This window comes from Parasteatoda tepidariorum, chromosome 8, assembly GCF_043381705.1.
Source record: "Parasteatoda tepidariorum isolate YZ-2023 chromosome 8, CAS_Ptep_4.0, whole genome shotgun sequence".
NCBI lineage: Eukaryota > Metazoa > Arthropoda > Arachnida > Araneae > Theridiidae > Parasteatoda > Parasteatoda tepidariorum.
Genome location: NC_092211.1, coordinates 65,790,978 through 65,813,986, shown reverse-complemented (window position 1 = coordinate 65,813,986; position 23,009 = coordinate 65,790,978). Strand labels below are relative to the sequence as shown.

Below are 23,009 nucleotides of genomic sequence, written 5' to 3'. Positions count from 1 at the left end.
TTTGTTACAATAGAACAAAATTTTTAAAATAGTTTTTTGTTGCAATAGAACAAATTTACTATCATTAAAATTGAAAACTAATTAGTGATGATTACAAAAATTTCTTTGCGAATAGGGGCAGTCCAAATAATGCGTAAGCACATAATAGGTGGAAAGGGTTTGTGATTTTCTTATCTTTGTTGACAAATAGAAGGAGAGTATCATTTTCAAAATTTTCTTAAAAAGCAAAATAAAAATTTAACAAAAACACAGGAATAAAAATTCAATTCAGGAAAGAAAAAGAAAAAAACGATTGGAAAAAATTTTCTCCGAAAGTTTCAGAGACCACAAAAAAGAAAATGATAAAGATTTCTAAAGAATATTCTACTCAAAATTTTATAAAGTGAATTAAAACATAAATTTTGTTTAATGCCAAGTTCGAATTTAATCCTGAAATTAGACATTTACAGCTTATGTCAAAATTAAAGTAAAAACCAATGGGGGGAGTTCTGATTTTCTTATATATACGTATGGTTTGCAAATTGCTTATTTTTGCTGACAAGAGACCAAAATTTTCAAAAATCTGCTTACGTAAGATTTGAATGGTAATAAACAACAGTAAAATTTATTAAATAAAGCTGTTTATTGTTAACTTAAAATGAAAGCCATTTTAAAATAAAATAATAAATTTACAATTAATTAATTAATTTTTTTAATATATTATTTTTTTAGAACGTCTTCAAACTAGTTGCTAATATTTTTTTTAAAAAATGGGTAATAAAAAAATAACATCAAAAATGCTTTTGTTTATCGTAATAAAAATTATTACGTAAACTTTATCAAATATAAATCTTTTTTGTTAAATTGTAAGCATTTTGGGACTTTTATTATTTGTCGGTCCAAACCTCCTCTACTTAAAACATTGTGACAATTTTTTTACTTGTATATTTCCTCTGACCCCTAAACCATTTAGGGGACTTTCTTCTTGTAGGGGCAAAGGCATTATCCAGCCAATGGTCAGGTGTCCGCAGTACCAGCGTATAGCCATTGGCTATTAGAATAATGGGGTAAAAAACCCATGACCCCCCTCCGACAAGCAACCATGTACTGTTAGTTTATATCTTATGTGATGTTCCATCTTCGCTTCACAAAAGCTTTTTTACAAATGCACGAATTCATCTTCTCCGATATTTCCGCATAACTCTCAGAAGTTTGTTTCCTAAGAAGATATTACCTTGGCGATTTTATACCTACGCCAAATAAGACAATCGCTTAAGTTTTTTTTTACAAATAGTAAATTTCGCTCCGGTAGCATACCGTTATTTTATTATCACGTGCTGCAAGGAAGACAGATTTCGCTGTCTCATCTTTTTAAGGACTTTTAGGTAAGTGAAGTTTCTATATTGTTCTATTTCTGCCTTCATGTTAATATAAAATAATAATTGTCATAGAAGCATTACACTGAAACTACTAATAAATGATATAATTTAAATAAGTAATAAATTACTAATAGTATATAAATATCAACAGCTCGGAAAAAAAAATAAGAGGCTAAGTAATCTTAATGAACGTTCTAGGTTAAAGTTACTAAATTACGAAATATACGTATTAATTTAAAACTCTAATTATGTATAAAAATTGAAGATTAATTGAATTATTGCAATATGAAAACAAATTAGCCTTCTATAGTTACTTGCAAGGAAGTATAGCATTTTTAATCTTAGTTAATATTTGTGTAGTATATTAAGTTTCTATATTGTTCTGGTTCTGCCTTTATTATGCAATAAAAGCATTACACTGAAAGTACTAACAAACCGTATAATTATAATAAGTAATGAATTACTAATATTAATATATAAATATCAACAGCTAGAAAAAAATTAGCTAATTATTCTAAATTAACGTTTTATGTTAAAGTTGCCAAATTAAATAATATGAGTATAAGTTTGATATTAATTGTGCATAGAAATCTAAGGTTGAAGATAAATTGAATTGTGGCAATACTAAAGCAAATTTACCCTTTATAGTTACTTATTTTAATTATTGTTTATGTTGTATGTAAAGTTTCTGTAGTGTTCTATTTTTGCCTTTATTATGTCACAAAAGCATTACAACGAAAGCACTAATGAATGGCATAATTATAATAAGTAATGAATTACTAATATTAGTATATAAATATCAGCAACCAGAACAAAATTAGTGGCTTGATTTAATAATATGAGTTAAATTTATTAATATGAGTATAAATTAGAGATATTAATTATGTAGAGAAATTTTAAGTGTTGCAGTGCGAATACAAATTAATCCCTTAAAGTTACTTAAGAAAAAGTATTGCATTTTATATCTTAGTTATAAAGTGTTGATGTTTATTATTTTATTGATTACATACAATATTACATTGTCTTAAAGTTAATAACTATTACAGTAGAAAAAGAAAAATAATTGAATTTAATTTATACTGCACATTAATGCTATCTTGTAGAATAGGTACTACTAATGTCCCACTATTTTATTCTATTACACATAAGAAGTGCTTATATTAATAATGCTTAATTGAAATAACTAACTTTGATTTTAGTTTCCTGATATTATGAACTTATTAAAAATTTAAAACTTTTGCATTTATATCTTATATTATCGATAATGTTAGAAATGTTTAAAGGCAAAAAGTACGCATATTGTAGCTGTAATTAATCTAATAACTAATATTGATTTTAGTTTCCCAATATCATGTGTAAATTAAACATTTAAGACTTTAGTATTAATATTTTACATCATAGTTAATGCTAGATGTTTAAAGGCAATATAATGCTTAATAAGAAAAAAGTACGCTTATTAATATGGCTATATTTAATCTAATAACTAATTTTGATTTTAGTTTCTTAATATCAGAAGTTTATTAAACATTAAATACTTTTGCATTTAAATAAATTCAATTACATTTTAAAAGTTTTTTTGTTGACCATATTTTTGCGTGAAATTAAGGATAACTAGTTTGCTATTAAGGTTTGATATGTTACTGGGTATCGAGTTATTCTATCTAGGCTTATGGCAATTTTATATATTCTGTCAGAAGCTACCGAATCAATTAGATTTACAACGAATTTATTTTCATTGTTGCTCCTGCATTGGTCTTGGTGCGCATTTTAACAGTTTTTAATATGATTATTTTAATTTGAAGTCAATTGCGTGACAAAAAAGAAATTCAGTTCCAATGTGCATTTTTTTTAAATATAAAAAGGAAATTGATAAACTATGTTAATATAATAATTATATCTGGCCATTTTAATACAGACTTTGGTTTTTCTTTTAAAATCTCTTCATTTTACGCGCAGTGCTGCATTATTTGTAATACAGTATTAATCTAAATGTTCATATTTAATTTGATTTTTAAATCAAATGAACTGTATATGAATATTTAAGATTCAAAAAATAACTTTAATCCTAATTTAGTAATTTATATGGAAAAAAACAACCATTAAATAACTTCTTGACTTGGAAGAGCACTTTAATTTTGTTTTAAATTTTTCGCAATTTATTAAAATTTTGACTTACCAAAAAAATTTCTAATACTTTTTGATGTCAGGTTAGCTGTGTTTCAAATAATTCACAGTAGCCGGAACTTGTTTTTGCTTTTGATGATGATTTATTCTATTGTTTGTTGGAATTTTTCGGAATTTTTTCTTCCACAGTCTACTAAGTTTACATTTTACTTGGATGCGTTAATGATGAACTAATAAAGCTATGCGATTTATTAAATGGTAAGGCGATAAATTTATAACATCGATAACTACAACCAGTTTCGGTAATACATTCATCCTCACTTAAAATGCATATCGGATAACTGAATAACCCATTTATAAGGACAAATCATTTTATATCAAAAAATTGTTGGATTTCGTCTTTCAAATTGATATTATGTAGTTGTTTTCCAGTTTTAGCTTAATTGCATTAAGAAGAGGTACTCAAATAAGAAAAAGAAAAAAAAAATTTTTTAAATGTTTTATTAGTTAAAATGAAATTTCAGTTTGGAAGATAAGAATACAATAGGCGGTCACTTCAATAAAGACTTCCTGTGCATTTGTTGCTCTGAACAGGTGTTAGGAGTATAGTTTTAGAATTAACCAAATCTTGCTGGCAGTTATGCAGTGAATGAAGGGGGTTTGACTTGCTTCACCCCTTGGCCTCACCCCTTCACTTACATATCATTTAGAATTTAAAAATATACACTATATGATTGTAGTGTAGTTCCCTCGCACCTGGTGTGCTTTTATTCAAAACACCTATGTATGTATATTGTCATAAATGACTATCTATTTTTGTGTGTGCGATCTGTGTGCTTCGCAAAGTGTTCTGTAATTGCTTTCCTTAAATATTAATATGATTATTTAGAATTCTTAAGAAATTAATTAAGGGAAAAGTTAAAATTCAACATCCAACAAGGAGGAGTTATTGAAATCTGAGAAATCAATGAAAATGGAGTTATAATAATCGAAGTCTAGTTGTTAAATTTCAAAATCATTTTTACGCAAATTTTAATAACTTTTTTACTCATGTTTGTGAAAAATGGGAGTGAATACTTATTTATTTGCATAAAATCTAAATTTAATGTAAAAATACGACTGTTAATTTCTTTAACACTGTTAATTGTTTTAATTTTCATGCATGATATTAAAATAAGTCATGTTTCTCCAATGAACATATAAATGTATAGAATTTATACGTTTTTGCTAAATAAATCACTATATTATTAAAAGATAATTGACAACTATTCAAGTCATTTATCATATTGATTCGCATAGTTAAATGTAAAATAATAAATAAAGAGGGAATGAAATAACTACTCGAATAGGGTGGAATAAAGGCTGTTCGTTTATTTTTAAGAATAATGTACACCACTATATCATCATCATAGTTGGTAAGAAAGCCCAATGTGAGCCAATGCCTTCCTCTGAAGATTTCTCAATGACGACTTCCGCTTTATCTTTGATCTCCAGTTCTTTTCATTAATTGCGAGAAAATCCACTGAGTCAGCCCATCTCAGCCGCGGCCTTCCCCGCTTTATTTTTCCAGTGGGTCTAAAAAGCAGTATCTTTTTTACTGTGTTGTCGTCACTCATTCGAATTACGTGGGAGATCCAATTCATTCCATTTATTTTCATGTATTTAATAATATCAGGTTGCTTATAAATCTTGTACAGTTGAAAGTTAAATCTCCTTCTCCAGTTATTGTTTTCATTTACACCATCAAGTATACCCCGCTAAATCTTTCTCTCAAATATTGCGATACAATTTTCCTCCAGTTTTGTATATACTATACCACTATATATATATTGTAATTTTTTTTAGCTTTTAAACAATCCCTTTCTATAATGAAAAATATAAACAAATCGGTACTATGTAGACGAAGGGGAGATTCGGGTAAGACCGTGTAATAGGGTGAAACCAGGCACCTCTATTGTGTCGAAATTAGTTCTTCAAGGAGACAAACTCTAAATTGCAAGTCAAGGAGAAGAACCTACCATATTGTGTGTGTTGTTGATTATTTCATGGCACCTGCGCAGTTTTTCCACTATATCAACTCCCTAATGCTCTTTTTTTTTCACTAGGTTTTTTGTTAAGAATTCCAGTCGGGGTCTCACCAGCCCCGGACCCCAGGACAATCGTCTCCCCCCTTTAGTCCAGACTTGACTACATCACATGTAAATTAGATGCATAATTTTCTTAAATTGTCATATAAAATAGAAACGTCTACTACTTTTTCGTTGAATTTTTAGTATTTCTAAATTTCCCATGGAGTTTACATGTGTACCCGCATTTTGACTTTCTCTGGGAAAAAATCATTTAGAATAATAACTAAACAATTAATATCTTGATTGAATTTGACAGTTCAGTTTTAACAGACCTTCGAATCTTAGCTAACCGCTCTTACCCCACTTTCCCTTACATTCGATCCCTTGGCTAAATTTTTGAACCTAAATTCGTTGCCCGGCAAGATAATTTTGTATTGACCACTATGTTATTTCCGAATTAATATATTTAGCCACGAAATTTGCAAGGCAGAATTTTATAGTTTACCAGTTTATAGTTATAGTTAATATTATAGTTATGGTTTTCTAGTACACCGATAATTTTTTCAAAAAATTTGACGCAATTAAACTGTCATTAACATTTTAGGAAATATGTTTCGATTTTATTCGAATTGATAAAATAATAAATAAATAAAAAAAACTTCGTATTCCAATGAGCTTAGCCACAATTCCTTCTTCTAGTGGATATAAATATTTAAGACATTTTTTATTTTTTATATTTGAAAAGATATTTTAATAATTCGATTACATTGAATTGTAATTATCATCTTCAGTTAAAATTAGAAAGTAAATTGTTGCTTCAAAAATTATTTCCATGCATTGAACTTTTTTTTAGTTTAAATAATTACAGCATTTATTTTATAAGTTAAAATATTATAGCGACATGTGTACTTATTTCATACAGAGAAAGGAATTTCTTTTTTTAATATTCCAAACTTATCTAATGAGCTCCACTAACTATTAACTTTAGTTAAAACGTTGAAAAGTTGTTAGTAGTTTCCTTAAGATTGTTGTTACTTTATTTATGTGGAAAAACTACATTCGCATTTATTAACTGAGAAGGAATTTCGTAACCTCAAATTCACACGACCTTTTACATATACAAAGCTGCCAACTCTGGATTTTTCAGTTGACCTTGAAGTTTGCCAGTATCTCCTGATTTCTTATTTAATAAAAAAAAAAATAATAATAATCTCAATTTTGGCATATTTTATGAAATTGCATGTTTTCAATTTGCATATTTTATGAAATTAGTTCGATAAATTTTCAATAAAATCGGAGAAGTTTACAAAAAGTTAGGACTTAGATTATTTTAGCTGCACAATGAAATGAGCCTAATTTATTATGTGATTTAAATAATCTTTTATTTTTAAATGGCAAGAATATGTTTTAACTATGCATTTAAATTGCGTTATTGTTGTTAAAAATTATGAATTCAAAAAGAAGATAAAAACGTTTTTTATATCAATGTCCATTTGTCAACCGTAAGATATGGCAGTCATTTTAAAATTTTAGTTGTTCGTGTAATATAGTTTTTGCATTTTTTTTACTATAAAAATCTCTAAAATATTCGTAAATATTCTAAAATATTCTTATTTCGTAAAATCGAAAGAATTTTTACCTTTTCATTTTGACGAGAATGCAATTGTTCCAAATCAAGTTTAAAAGAAAAATAGGAAACGATTCCATACATGCACTTTACAGGATCGTTTGCTGAAAATACTTGGAACATTATTTCGTTTAAATTTTCGACAAATTCTTGTGTTAAGCTACGCATATTGAATTCTTCACCATTGTTTTTTTATGCCTTAAAATTTCTATCCTCTTAAAATTTTAATAAGTTCCTATATAATTGGGTACTTACACTTCAAGAAGATCACAGATACCCACACGTGACCGATAACGTCAGAGCCAGCTGATCGTTTCTAAGCAAAATGGCGTGCTAAGTTTCACTGCACATCAGTTAGAATGTTAATTAACGTGAAGTTAATTAAAAACAGCGCCGTCTCGAGCATCGAATTTGTTGAAATATAATTCTTTCTCGTTTACGTCTTTAACTCGATTTGTTTATGTATTTTATTGTAACCATGATATATTTTTGTTATGTGTACAAGGCAACTTGGAAGCATAATTAGTTTGCATATGTTCTACATGGCTTCATGCCTGCTTTTGTTAAGTAAGAAATATATAGTGAAAGAATTAAAATCTTTGTGAAAAAAATCTTTGAGTAAGAATATAGAATGGGTAACGGGCTTCACTTACTCAAAATAGAATAGAAAGAACAGTGCCGCGTTTCAACAATCAATCAAAATCGAGGTAGCCACACTACGTCACTTGCTGGTATCCCATTAAGCATAGGAAATTTCCACATTCACATTTTTCTAACCTTATAGGAAATATGTCTTTGAAAGGAATTTGCTATCGTAAAAATATCGTAACCAGCTGCGATTAGTTAAAAAATAAGTTTAAAAAGTGGAAATAAGAAAACGATTTTATGGATTCATTATTTTATGAATCGCTTGCTAAAATTTTTTTTCTATCTTTAAAATATTACTTTATTTGTAAATTTATCTGAACAGTAGACAATAAAATCATTTTATGACATTAGATTATACTACAAAAATTTATTATGAAAACTGCTTTTTATCAATCAGGTGAATCAGAAAACGATTTCTGATTCACCATTTAAAAAACCGCTAGCTAATTTTTTTTCTCCCTTGCTTTAAAATATTTCTTTTTGAGTAAGATTATCTGAACAGAAACCACTAACATTATTTTAAGGTATTAGGTTAGCTTCATTTTATGATATTAGATCAATTAGAAGACGATTTCATAAATTCATTCTAAGAATCGCTTGCTAGAAAATTGTTCTTTCTTCCTTCAAAATATTTCTCTTTTAGTAAGATTATCTTGATAGAAGACACTATTTTATGACGTTAGATTAGTATGAAGCATTTTTTTTTTAGTAAATGTGACTATTTAGTTCTCATTTATTAAGAAAAATATGAAAAAGCTCAAAATGATTTAAAATTTAAAGAAACAATTATATTCCATCATTTCCTGCATACAATTAATCTTCTTCAGTCTGTATCCCATGAAACACTTTTCCCCATCGTAAGCCTTGTCCAAAGTAGAATGAGAGATGATGATATTTAGTACCCAATATAAAACGAGCTATCTAGACTCAGTAGACTCATAAACGTCATCACTGATTCTTTATCCACAGAGAATTTGCCCAATTGTTTCGTCAACCACCTTCTGGCGCTGCGGGCTGTTTGGGTCGTAAATCAGAGGTATAGGTAGTACAATGCAAACCTTGTGCTTGAGAAGTAATTGTTGAAAGTTACGCTGGCGGAGAGATAGTAGAAAAAAGAAAATAATTTGAATTGTAGATGTTATTGTATTTGGTTAGATATAAAAAATAAAACTTTTTTTGACTGATTTAGAAATGAATGCTGTATAAGCGGAACAAAAATGTGTAAACTTCATAAAATACTATGTTACGAACTTGAAATTATTTTCCCAGCCCCATTAACAATTTAGTGTGATATTCGTGTCAAACAAAAGATAAACAATTACGCAGTTGGATTATTAGAAAAGAAATTTTAATTAAATTTTACACAAAAAAACTTTTAAGAAAATGTGTGAGGAAAAAAAAACCATTAGAAAGTTTTTTGGTTTAGATAGTACGCAAGACTTTTTATTTTAGGTATTTTTTTTAGTTATTGCAACTTTAGGGTTTATATTTTTTAGAGCCAGTCTGTTTAAAAACAGTATTTGTGTTCTGTTTTAGTATATCTCCAGACACTTTTTTAAGATATTCTTTGTTAGTTTATTGCGTATTTTAGGCTTATATCTTCTAGAGCCAGTCTGTTTAAAGACAGTTTGTGTTCGGTTTAGCTAACACAAATTTGTGTTCGGTTTTAGTATATCTCCAGATACTTTTTCAGATAATTTTCATTAGTTTATTGCAACTTTTAGGCTTATATCTTCTAGAGCCAGTCTGTTTAAAGACAGTTTGTGTTCGGTTTAGCTAACACAAATTTGTGTTCGGTTTTAGTATATCTCCAGATACTTTTTCAGATAATTTTCATTAGTTTATTGCAACTTTTAGGCTTATATCTTCTAGTGCTAGTCTGTTCTAAGACTGTAATAATACATTACTTACTTTTTATTTTAATTTTTAACCAGAAATAACATTTTAGAAGAATCAAACAAAATTCTGTTTACTTAATAGCATCGGTATAAATAAAGTTTAGGTATAATTAGCCATCATTCAAGCAATTACCAATTATTTTTTGTACTAAGACAACAAAGTAAATTAAGTTCAATATGATGAGAGGGCAAACTTATTTAAAATTGTTCACAATAAAATATCTCAGCAATCCTCTATCCTCAGTTTAAAGAAACTTTCTCGTTCATGATATTTCAAATAAATTTAAAAAAATTAAATAAAGTAAATAAATAAATTAAATAAATAAATTAAATAAATAAATTAAATAAATAAATTAAATAAATAAATTAAATAAATAAATTAAATAAATAAATTAAATAAATNCTGGATATAATAAATGGCGATTAAAAAATAATCCAACAGTTGCCTCTTTGCGTTAAAATTGTACCACATTTGCATTTTTTTATTATTATCATTTTGATAAATATGGAATTACTGTGATGTTCTGAAAATTGTTTATTTCGCAGTCGTTTCCTTGAATTCATTAAAATTAATATTTATAATTTTTATTATATATAATAATTATACAAACTTAATTAATTTTTTTAATTATTAATAAAATATCACATATTCTAATCGCACATTTTCTATTTTTTTTCTGGATGTTTCAGGAAATTAGGGTTTGTCTGGAGAGGGGTTACGGTCAATCTGAAATTAACAACTAATATTTCAACTAACACACATATCGACTTCTAACTTGTCATTGCATAGTATTTAACAATATTTCATTTTGTGCTCAACTTTATTTTTTATTTTTTTGCAGGGGCTTCCTTGAAAAGCCGTCCATAGTCATGGTTGTGTGCAACACGTCACTGATGCAGCTTCCGGCTGCTTACATTTCCGGACTATGCCAATTAAGTGCAATCCCTGCTATAACATGTAATCAACGATTCCAACCGTTGATAGGAGCTGGAGCTCCTATTCCAGGACCTCCACCAGTACTCCCTTCCGCCACAATCCGTCTTCCACCGCCATCTAGTCCAAGAAATACTCCACCAGACTCTGCAACCGAAACAACTGTCATTCCTTGCAGTGGTGTAAACTTAATCCCTGGAACCACAAATTTAGTTTCATTGACTAACGGTGTTAACCCTGTAGTACCTTTGACTGAAGGATTCACGTCAGCATATATTCCGAAATTAGCCAATACTCAAGTTACTTCCACAAATTTTACACCCCCACCTAAGTGCATCTACTCACCCTTGACTACTACAGGACTAGTACAATGTACACCGAGAATTATAACTGGACAATCAGTGCTACAATGTACCCCAGGAGTTTGTCCAATGGCGCCTACTATATTGCCACCCAATCCACCAATGGAGCCACCTTTAACTATACTACCTACCACTGTTGTGCCTAATACATCGACTATTTACTTTAACCATGGACCTTCCTTTTCTTCCAATCTTGTGGGATCTACAGCAATATCTTCATGGAAGCAATCTTAGTAAGTTTTGTCCTATCTTTTTAATTTTTTATCATTTTTTATAGTGTACATTGGTAAACAGAATAAGAAAATCTACCTCACCTTTACCAGGTGTTGAGATTAGCCTATACACTATCTGAAAAAAGCAAATATTACTCTTACTGGTTGTTCACTTATCAAATAAGATCTTCACATTCAGCATCATGTTATACAATAATTAATATTATGTATGTAATTGTGAATATACATAAAACATTTTTCTAAACAAATGTTTTTTAGAAATAAAAATGTTTAAGAAATTTAAGACAAAGTAAATAAGAAGAAATTAAAGGTCATACAGAATTTTCAAAATCATTTTTACATAGCGTATTTTCATTTTTGTATAAAAAGCTTTTATTTATTCTTTTTAAAAGTGTTGATTTTAATGATTTTTTTTGTATATAAACAGAAAGATATTAGTTGATAAATTTACTATCGCAGAATTGCCTGCAATAGAAGTTCTTCTAAAATTACGTAAGCGTATGTTCGTCAATTTTGAACTCCCCTTTGTCAACAACAAGAATCGATATACAACCCCCTTCTCATGCTTACATAAGAAAATTACTTAGTTTTTGCTTTGACTTCCACTGTAGTGTTCTAATTTTTGGAATTTTAAATTTTTCCGAATAAAATTTTTTTTTTAATAATCTTTTTTGTACCTGCATTTATACCACATAAAAAAATTAAAAATGAAAGGTTATTAGTGGTTTAAGTTCATTGTTCATGCCCCTCTAGAGGTTTAATGGGGGTTAAGTTCATTGTCCATGCCCCTCCCCCATGCCAGCAAAAATAGGCAAATCAATCCTCAACTCCTTCCTTAAAGGTGCTTACGTAATATTTAAACGATCCCTAAGTACGAATTTTATGATTACCTTTAATACATACTGAAGGGTTTAAAAAAAGTTAATTGTTAATGCCTAATGTTAATTCTTAACAATCACTAACATTAATTTTATTAGCCATTAATACAAGTAATGATACAAGCTGATTCACAAATCTAGCCTTTCAAACTGTCATAACAATGAATAAAATAAAATAAAAAGCTAGATTCCACTTCTCAATTCGTTCTCCTTTAACTCATGCGTAAAATCAGTTGGACCATTTTTTTAACAGCTTCTTTCAAACTGAGCTACATCCAGAATCACTTTCTAAATTACCCTTTTTTTCGATCCAGTAATCCAACGTCATCTTTTTTTATCTTCCATAATGCTTTTATTTTTCTTTAAATAAATCAATGGAAAAAAAAGTACCGCCTGTAAAAAGATTTTATGCCATAAGCTGAACATTCAATTCCTTGGGCTGTCGTTTCCGGAATTTCCTTATGAATTACAACGCATTCTGTTTTGAGTTATACACCTAGCGCAGCTACGCAACTATTCCCATTGTGGAAAGCACACCTTCTTGCAAGATCAACAATTATTTTAACTCAGGACCATTGTCTGACCACTTAAAGCAGACGCATAGGCAAAAAAAATAAAACAACTGTCATTCCATTTTTTACGGCTACTTGTTCTCCATGGAAGCTTTTTGCGGATTTTGGAATATCCTAAACAAGATGCGCTCACTCTTTTTTCATTATACTCAGTTCACTCGGGGTAATATTTTTCTAGACGAATAGCATTCAACCTTGGCCATGTAATATTAGACTTTTAACATCATTCATGTATATAAACACTTTATGGCCTCGATTTGAATACGGTATTTTAACATTATAACATTCCTATTAATTCACGAAGCATTGGAGCTTTGTTAGAAAATGATTAATAAAACTATTGTGGTTTAATATCCGGTAGTTAAGGTTTCAAATAAGAAAACACAATTGACAGCGGATTACGATAGAATCGTATTTATAGTTCGCATTTGTTTTCATTAAAAGTTCGAGGAATACCGTAATTATAATTTTTAAAATGGTGTAGCCATCCGGGCAACGAGACTTATAATATTTATATACATCAGCATTCCATGGCCTTTGGATGCGGGGCATTTTAACACTTCTTTAAAGAGATATTAATTCGGAAGCTATTGGAGATTTGTTATCAAATGATTAATAAAAACATTATGGTTTAATATCCGTTGCTTACGATTTAAACTTTAAGAATATACATATCAATATCACATACTACTTTTTAAGTTTCTTTTTCACTTTAATTAATATTTTGATAAATATTGTAGGAATATGTTTAAAATGTTACAGTAAATCGCTATAGCTGAAGAAAATTGATACTAGGAACATTGAAATTTTCAGTTCCCACAACTATTGTATTGTAATTGGTATAATTTTTTTGTATTTTTATTCGCCACCTTTTTCGCAAAGCGAGTGACGAAAATAAAAATTCCCTAGTGTGTGGCGATAAAGCTCAAATCATAAGAAAAAGCAAGGTGAAAAACAATTAAATTATCTATTGTCCAAGTTTTTCACACAGATGCTTTTTTTTCTTTGCCAAGTTTTTTATGCAGAATAATTGTAGTGATTTGAGCGAATTTATTTTCTAAAGAAGAAAAAATTCACATATATTTTTTGTTACCCAACAAAATTGAGTGCATCGAAACAAAAATTAACAAGTTATTATTTTTTTGGAATATAAAATTTTCAACGCGAATTGAAAGTTACGTGCTCTTTTTTTTCTTTTTTTTTTTCATTGACATATTTAACGAAAAATAAAGTACTAAAATAAAATGATTACATCTCTATAAACTTCAAACTATAGTGAATAGTAAAAAGAAGTTGTAAAAGTACAGCAATAGTAATAATTTTGAATGGAATGAGTTTCCCTTTCTTTTTGCCTTAAGTTTCGCCAAATTAAGAGGCTACAACTATCAAACTTACATTATTTTTGAAGGATAAAAAATATGTGAACTTGTTCAACCCTTTAAGACCCATATTCCCAAACAACAATATTAAAAAACTGGGAACAACAATATTAAAAAACTGTTATAAGTATACTGAACAAGTATTTAGATGGCTTTTTAAGATTACCATTCATTTTTATTTTTATTTTGAGAGGTGTTGTCCCTTGTCAGTAAGTTAATTAAAATCAATCTAAATAATACTAATTGTATTAGTTTCTCTCTTTTTGTTCTTTTGCTTGCTTAACCATGAATGAATAAATAGTGCGAATTTAGCTTGTTACTAACTTCTTGAATATTTGATAATCTTTTGAAAATTAAAGTGAATTTTGCCAAGGGGATTAGTAATTCTCCGTCAATTCATCAATTCTCCAAAAACTGAGCTTTCAACTGTATTGAGTGATAAGTGTTAACAATAAATAATAGAAGTCTTTTGCTTGCTAAGGGGATCACTTCATGTTTTTTTAAACCAAAAGTTACATATTTCAATATTACCTTCATTTATTATAATCATAATCATTTATCATATTCAAAACATCGTTTTCCCTCCCTTTCGGTTCAAAACTTCATTAAAATATTTATCCAAAAGGAACATTTTATCCAAATCTTAAGCTCCAATAAACCTGGATTTCAATGTACCGAATTCATACATTAATTCTAAGGAAATCCTTTACCTAAATATATGTTCAATTTTATTTATTATCAAAAATGTTATTTTTCTTAATAAACCTTCTAAGTCATATAAAGGAAATTTTTTCTAAAAATATTCTAATGAATATTTTATAAATAAATAATTAAACCTGGATAAATTAATGAAGTGGATTGGTAATAATATATAAATAAAGGGTGTAAATGTGGTTTGTTACCAAGATGCTTAGATATTTGTTTATCAGATTAAAACTTCTCAGTCTTTTTCCGAACTATTAATTTTGATAGAGAAAAGTTTTTTGTTTTCCAGAAGAAAAACTACTATATGGTCGTACCGGAAACTAAATAGGCGAGATGGTAAACATCGAGTTTTTTCTACAATTATTCCGGTGAAAAGAAAAGCAACTCATGTCATCAATAAAAGAGTGATTGGGGTTGAAAAAGAGATCACAAAGCTGGCGTCTTTTTTTTTCTTTTTTAGAAATTACCGAAAAGGAAATGCTTGTGTGGAAGAAGATATCCTCAGCATATGTGTTGGGATTTACGACCAATTAAGAAACAACCTGACAGGGAGAGTGGAACGTTTGGGATGCAATATCCCGAATGTTGTTTGCTCTTCGGCCCCTTTGTTCGAAATCGAGTGTGACCAAGAAGGGACGGAAAGTGGATGGTATAGGCCTTGTAAATTGAGACGTCTCCTTTGTCGCTATTAGTGCATATCGCCTTTGGCAATGTTTGGCGGTGAATGTTTTTGGCAAGTCTCTAGTCTGAGATTTTAGAAAAGATAAGATAGGAAATGTGTTGATTGTGGGTGGCTTCTCCTTTGCTTCCCTTCTGAAAACTTGCAGATTTCTTACTCTTTTATTTATTACGATTTTTCACTTGACAAAATATCTATTGCTCATCCAAAACCTTGGGATACAAAAATCCTCCTACATCCTTGATGAGCAAGTTAAAACAGTCGGGTTTTTTTTAATTAATAGTATGGATGATTTGGCCAAAGAATACGTTACTTTGTTCGCCAAGATCTGAAGCATTCAAAGAGAATAGGCAGGGTTTGATTTGCTTATTTTTGGTGACAAAAAGGATAAGGATGTTCAAAATCAGCCTGATTATGCTTATACTTATAATGGTGATTTCAGATTAAACATTTGATCTGTGCATCAATAAATTCAAATGAATGGTCTAAGATTAAATCGAATCGAATAATTCGAGTTAATGGATTTGCATCGTTTATTCAAATCAATTTATTTTCAAAAGGAATCAAGAAAATTTTATGCGATTTAATTAATTTAATCAAATTACTGATTCAAATCAAGAGATGAAAACAAATTATAATTAAAATCCCTGGAGCATCTTAATTAAAACTAGTGGCTTTAAATCAGATAAAAATGAGGATGACTAAAATTTTTTAAACAATTCATTGGAAGTTATAATTTTTTTTTTGATTGTTTCACACGATCTACTCCAGAAGATTCATTTCAATCACCAGATTGTCATTGATTAAAGCTGCAAAATAAAGAAAAGTGTAAAAATTAGTGCTTTAAATGTATTTTCATGCATTATTCTCTTATTACCTTAATTCTTCCCCAACTAATTTTATTTTCATTTAAAGTTGCTTGTACTTTAGTGGTAAAGTATAGGATATAATTTTTTTAAAATTTTGTTAAAGAAATTAATTTAAATTAGGTTTTATTTTACAGAAAATTAGGTTTCATTTTACAGAACATACAAGTCGAAAAATTAAACTACAATGTGTAGTACAAAATGTCCACCTTCCTCCGCAAAAAACTGCATGAATTATTTTTGAACTCGAAATTGTTTTAAATCAGAAGAAAGTATTGTATCAAATTCCAAAACAAGGCTAGAACATTTTAAAAATGCTTGTTCTTTTCATAATTTTTTCAATATATTATTAGAAATATTGCATTTTCTTTACAAAAAGTGCCGTAAGTTAATAACCTCAAAGTTCCGCGGAACACCATTTGGGAACCACTGTAGTAATATAACATAATATACGTAACAGTAACCACTTACTTAATCACTTAAAATAAAAATATATTTTGATTACTTAAAATAAAAAGAAATATCTTTATTCGAGTATAATAATTAAAAATAAAATAATTCTAAACTTTTTTTTTGAATAAAATAAAGGCCTTAATAATAAGAAAAAGTTGGTCTTAACGTTTCTCTTTAAAATTTCAGAACAAATTACTGAACCTTGATCACCGATAATATAAGCCCCTAAGAAACAAATTTTATCCCGTCCAGGAAGAGGGTGCTTGGAAACCGACTTTATGCTTATGAGTAGCATTAAACATTGATACAATTTTAGCTGCAGCAGACGAATCTCTTTTTTTCCCCTTCCAATTATTTGAAAGAGAGCACCATATATGTTTACTGACTTACAGTTCTACTTAATGAAAAATGTATTAATGAATTTCAAAAAAGTTTGGAGTACAGCACGTTCTTCAATTACTATATACCTTTAATAGGGTACTTGCAACTCGAGAAGAAGTGGAGTGATTACGCCTAATCATGTCTCTTAAATTAGCTAAATTCGATACCTCTAAATGACGTCACGCGTGTGTGTCGAATCTCACTGACTTCACCTGCAGGTATCAAATCCTTTATACGAGGTGAGCACAAATAGATTCAACGTGGATGACACGTAGAATCGACGTCTTCAATTTAAAAAATTTTTAAAAGCGATTTGAAAGCAGGTTTTCAAATATTTTTTAAGCGTAGCGCTTGGGAAGCGTGTTTCTACCTGTATAATTATAAATAATGTAAATAAACCGTAATTTAACGGTAATAAACAGTAATTAAAACATGAAAAAAGAGGCCAATACACCAGAAATATTTTTGATGTAGTTCGAATATAGGTAATTTGTCGTTTTAATATGGTGAACTTCTAAAAGTGTTTTAGGCCTACTCGAACAATGTAAAGCCTGCGAGAATGGCAAGGCCAAACTAATTATTAATATTATTATTATATGATTTTTTTTTAATTGCATCGATATACATCTTTCAATTTTAAGCATTGCTGTACTGCATCATGCATATTTTGTGCAGTAAACATTTACCATTTTTTTTACCTCAGCTAGTATAATAATGAATGTTATTAATATAATAATTATGATTATTTTTTCGTAAAAAAAAATCGAATTCTTTTTATTTTATATTTTAACACAAATAGGTCGACATTGTTTTAGGTGCATAAGCTGTCACAATAAACATAAAAACAAAATGGCTGTGAAATCCTTCACTAGACTTTAAATGCGACACACACATAAACTCATTAGACTGAAACAAAAACAAAAAAATATCGAAACAGTAGAGGAAGAGATGTGTTATTTCTTTTATCAAAAGGATCTGTAAAAGTGAATCAGAACACAGCAGGGATATAAAAATGAAAATAAAACAATAAAATCTCCAAGGATGATAGAGCGTTTCTCTTCTTCTAATATCATTACTACCGTAAAATGAAACAGATGGTGAGAAAACGATGTTTTACCGTTAGACGACAGTTACGAAAACGATATTGATTGATTTTTTTTTTACATCAAAAAACAGACATCAAGTTTAACAAACCGAAGTGAAGAAATGTTAGGGTGTCGTAAATATTCATTGGGCACGATATGCACATTCACCGTATCGATGTTATGTAATTAAAAAAAAAAATANAAAAAAAAAAAAAAAAAAAAAAAAAAAAAAAAAAAAAAAAAAAAACAGGGATGAGTTTTTTCTGCTTTTTTTTCCAACTAAATAAAAAGAAAAATCGTCATTTTCAAAAAAGGTTCCGCTTTTTTAAATCCCAGAAAAAAATATCCGTTTTTCATGCTATGTTAACGCAATTTGAAATTACATTCCCATGTTTTAAAATCACACTTTGATTCGTATTACTTAAAAAAAACTAGAACTTACTTAAAAAAAACTTACTCGTGTTCACAATTTAATAAAAAATGTGCCCTGATTAATTTTTATTAAAACGTAGATAATTTCTTTCTTCTTGCTCAAATTTTAGACAATTTTAAAATTATTTAAAATATAATTATATACCTAACATATGAATATCTATTTTAATCTTTTCAGATTTTTACCATATATATTTTCATTAAAGGTAAAATTTTTCATTTTGCCCAACAGTTACATTTTTCGATTTTTCTTTTTTTTGGTATTAAAATTGTTTAGTTGCAGTATCGGATTTATATGATATTTTTTTACGTATTTTTCAATTTTCTCGCCTTGTTTATTAGTATTCTTTTAATAAGAAATAACAGTTTACTACAAATTGTGAACCCGTTGCCGCAAACAAAATTGGCAAAGCAACATAACCTCACTTCAATATTTTGAAAAAAAGTTGTGAATAGATCAGAAACTTAAAGCAGAGTTAGGCTTAAAGAAAATATTTTTCGATCCCCTCCCTCTGATGTTTTGATAGTTCTAGGACCCAAGTCTCTCAATTACTTTAATTTGTTGTACTTTAAATGTTTGAACAAAAATTTGATGCATAAATGAAGATAATCAAAACTTTGGCTATCTCTTTAAGTAAGGAATTACTTAGGCTCTTCACACTGGTTGTCGCATAGCACTTCTAAATGCCCTCTCACCCCAGTCTTTGGCTTGGATTCTTCCTCTAATCTTTTAATTTATTCTCTTTTAAAATCCTCGCTCATTTGTCATTGCTATGTCATATTTGGTTTCTTACCATTTCTTTATATACAATACCAATGTTCAATGCTCTAGTGCAAAAACATGTCTGCAACATTCATGACCTGTTCCTGCACTTAGTGAAACAGTATACAATGGTATGAAACTGTGGACAAGCCCATTTTTTTTTTCTCTCAAAAATCCTCCGATAATTTATTGGCTAGAAAATGTTGGCGAGCATTAGCAATTCAAGGGTAATATATGACCCAAGTTTTGAAATTTAACTATTGTCTGTAAAACGTTAGCATGGAAAACTAATTATCTAATCAATTGATTTTCTTATTCCAGTGGCATGGAACAAGTATGGCAGTATGAATTCAAGTCCTTATTTTCACAGTACATACCTCATTCATGGCTTCTGTTACCTGTCCTCGCAAAACCTGACGGCATATGGAACTCCAACGTGGATTCAGCCAAAGTGCGATTTTGCTGCGAGGTAATTTTCTCATAAACCCCTTCTGCAATTCTATGATATTATCTAAGCAAGAGAAAAAAATTTATGTTATTTGCTATTCACAGGAATGCGGACACGGTTGGACATCTATGAAAGGACGCGTGGCTTTTTGGTTTGTACTCAATCCAGCCACTGGAGAAGGTGTAGTTTGCCTCAAGCTTTATGGTCAACAGTGCGATCGCTGCAAAAGTGGGAATTATGAAGCAGCCATGTGGTATCCAGAAGAAGTTTTGAAGGTATGTCTTAATAGTGAAATGTTTATAATTCTCATCGATGGCAACTGATCAAGTTTTCCATAGAATTATTTTATGTTTAATTTAATTTACGTCCTCTCTATAACTAAGTGTCCTCTCTTCCGGAGTCAGAAGTAGGACTGGACGATAAATCGATGTATCGGAAAATATCGATTCTATGCAATCACAGCCGATCCGATGTTCGGATTGTCAATTTTTCGAAGCATCGGAAATTGTGATTTACAGAGATGTGTACGATATTTCCCGATGTATCGTTGACATCCGATGTTTGCACGCACGATATTGATCCTTGTTTCTGATAGCACATCGATACCTGCAAGCTCGCGCGTGATGAATCTGAATGCGATTGAGAATCGAAGTATTGTTAAATCTCTTATGGAAGGGATTTTTTTTAAAATTGTGTTCGTGCGAATCCTGTTGATTTTTTTACAATCAACCCAGCCGTTTCATGTTTTTTAATTGCTATTTTGCAGACATCCACGTCTTTAAATATTGAAAAATAATTTTAAAAAAATGCAATATTTTTTTTTAAATACTACTTACTAATTGCGAATTTACGCAGTACTAAAGATAAAACATAAATGTACCGAGACATCATGATGCATCAAAATATCACGATGTTAGCGTAACGATACATCGCGATGCCAAAATCTCAACATCGTCCAGTCCTAGTCAGGAGTATGGGTAGTGAAAATTTCCAAACGTGGCGTTCTTGAAGTAGGTATTACTACTTTTTTTTTTAGTATGTGACCGACCAAACATACTCCGGTCGTAAGACTAGGTTAAAAAAGCTTGCTCTTAAGAATACTCAATTCAATAACAATCGAAGACAAAGAACATTCCCCCTCCCTGCTTATAGAGATGTTTTCAAAAATTCTTTTTTAGATCAATGCTCATTATTTGTAGCATTCAGCTATACTGTTAAGTATAAGGAAAAAAAATAATCTGTATTTGAGACAAGCCAGGGATCAAGTTTGCACTTGATTGCTAAGACGCTATACCACTGGAGAAACTTTTCATCGCAAATTCTGTTTCACCTCCATAAGAAATTTAAAATTTAAAGTATAGAAAAGGTGAGTTCAAACAAACCTAAAGTAAACCATGAAGTTATAAATACTAAGAAGAAATTTTCAAAATATCAAAATGAAAATTAATTAAGAGAAGATAACTTAGGATTACGCAGTAAGGAACTTTTCCAACAATTTGTCTAAATTTTAATGTTTTCAAATTTTTTTCAACATTTGAAACTTCATTGTTACATTGTTTGTCTGAACTCACGTTTTCTATATATTAAATTAGTTATGGAAGTGAAAGAGAATAATTCTGGAGGTAAATTTCTCTCGGTGTGACGTCCTCTTAACGCTGTTTTTCGAAGCTCTGTCGCCAAAGAAACTAAAAAAAGCCATCGTTGAAGTGCCTTACACCTGAAGCAATGCGATGATTTTAAACTATATACGTAATCTTGCAGTGAAGAATTATCTGGGCTTCAGAACTGACAAATAACTTAAATATTTTAGAAGTTTGGTATAACGTAAATATTAAAAAAATTGAGAATTTTTATGTAATCAGTATAGTTTTAAAAGTAAAGAACACTGTGAGCAATTATATCTTTAGCTTATTTGAGTAGTATGCCATAAAATTATTTAATTTTAAATATTTTAAAACTTTTTAAAAATCGCCATTTTGGCGACATTTTTCTTGTCAAAAAGCCTTTGAAAAACAGTCTAAAAAATCAATGGTCCAGAAAGTAAAAGCAAGCTGTCCCAATGCTGCTGATCTCTTTGACATCATCATACCACTGCTCACAAAAATTGTGAAATCTCCATTTGCTTAATTTTTATCCAGCTTTTTAAACCAATTAATTCTTTCCTCTAGGTTTTGGTTAATATATACAATAGAGTAGGACAAGTATATTATGGATTTCAACAAGCACCTTACCACAGAGCAAGACGAGCTGGTAAACCAAGAACACCTCATAACAGCGAGCTCTGCCAAGCTTGCAAGGATGGTGTTTGTTCAGAGAGAAGATAGCAACCTCCTTCCAAATATTCTTTCTGTTAGTGTTCAAAACTTTCATACTTTGTAAAAACTTTACTGTAACATAATGAGCTGTGTTTTTAATGTGTATTTTTTTCTTGTTATTTTTGGCAGCTGACTCAAAATCTGAGCGGGTGTACACTTACAATTTTTTCTTTTTAATTAGTTTAAGGGAGAATAAGATAATAAACTATCCAAAAAGAAAAATTAAAAAAATTTTCTTTTTTTTTTGTTATGAAATAGGCATTAACATAAGTAAGAAATTAATTTGTACTAATTGATAAGTAAAAAAATTAATTTGATAAGTAAGAGCTAGTTTACTCACTGTATATTTATTGAAAAGTACAAGAGTTCATACAAGCCAAATGCTTCATTATAAAACTAATTTCAGTTAATACTTATTAATGCTCCAGTTATTAATTTCAGTTTTTTTATGATACTAATTTCAGTTACTTCCTTTGGAGGAGAGGCGTAGACATCTTTTGACCGCAAGGATACGATTGTTTAATGAAAAAAAAATATATTATAAATTTTCAAGTTAAATAAATCTAATTATCTTACATTGGTCTTTTATTATCTTATTTTATCNTTATTAATTTCTGTTTTTTTATGATACTAATTTCAGTTACGGACATCTTTTGACCGCAAGGATACGATTGTTTAATGAAAAAAAAATATATTATAAATTTTCAAGTTAAATAAATCTAATTATCTTACATTGGTCTTTTATTATCTTATTTTATCTTATCATTTAGTCACATTCTAAGGTCACTGAAAAATTGGGT

The 23,009-nt window shown here is 29.2% G+C and overlaps 1 protein-coding gene across 3 annotated transcripts in view; it reads left to right on the top strand.

The window, feature by feature from the left end:
- LOC107440074 (uncharacterized) overlaps positions 1-22,786 on the top strand; it is a 40,563-nt gene extending 17,777 nt beyond the window's left edge. For 2 of the 3 annotated variants that reach the window (XM_071184153.1, XM_071184154.1), the window contains exons 2-5: positions 10,567-11,253; positions 19,768-19,915; positions 19,999-20,169; positions 22,063-22,786. In XM_071184153.1, the coding sequence (XP_071040254.1) occupies positions 10,567-11,253; positions 19,768-19,915; positions 19,999-20,169; positions 22,063-22,218 (1,162 nt within the window). In that variant the 3' untranslated portion in view covers positions 22,219-22,786. Of the gene's footprint in view, positions 1-1,083; positions 1,365-10,566; positions 11,254-19,767; positions 19,916-19,998; positions 20,170-22,062 lie in introns of those variants that run through there. The other variant, XM_043043508.2, reaches the window with a different exon arrangement.
- Positions 22,787-23,009: the final 223 nt, after the last annotated feature.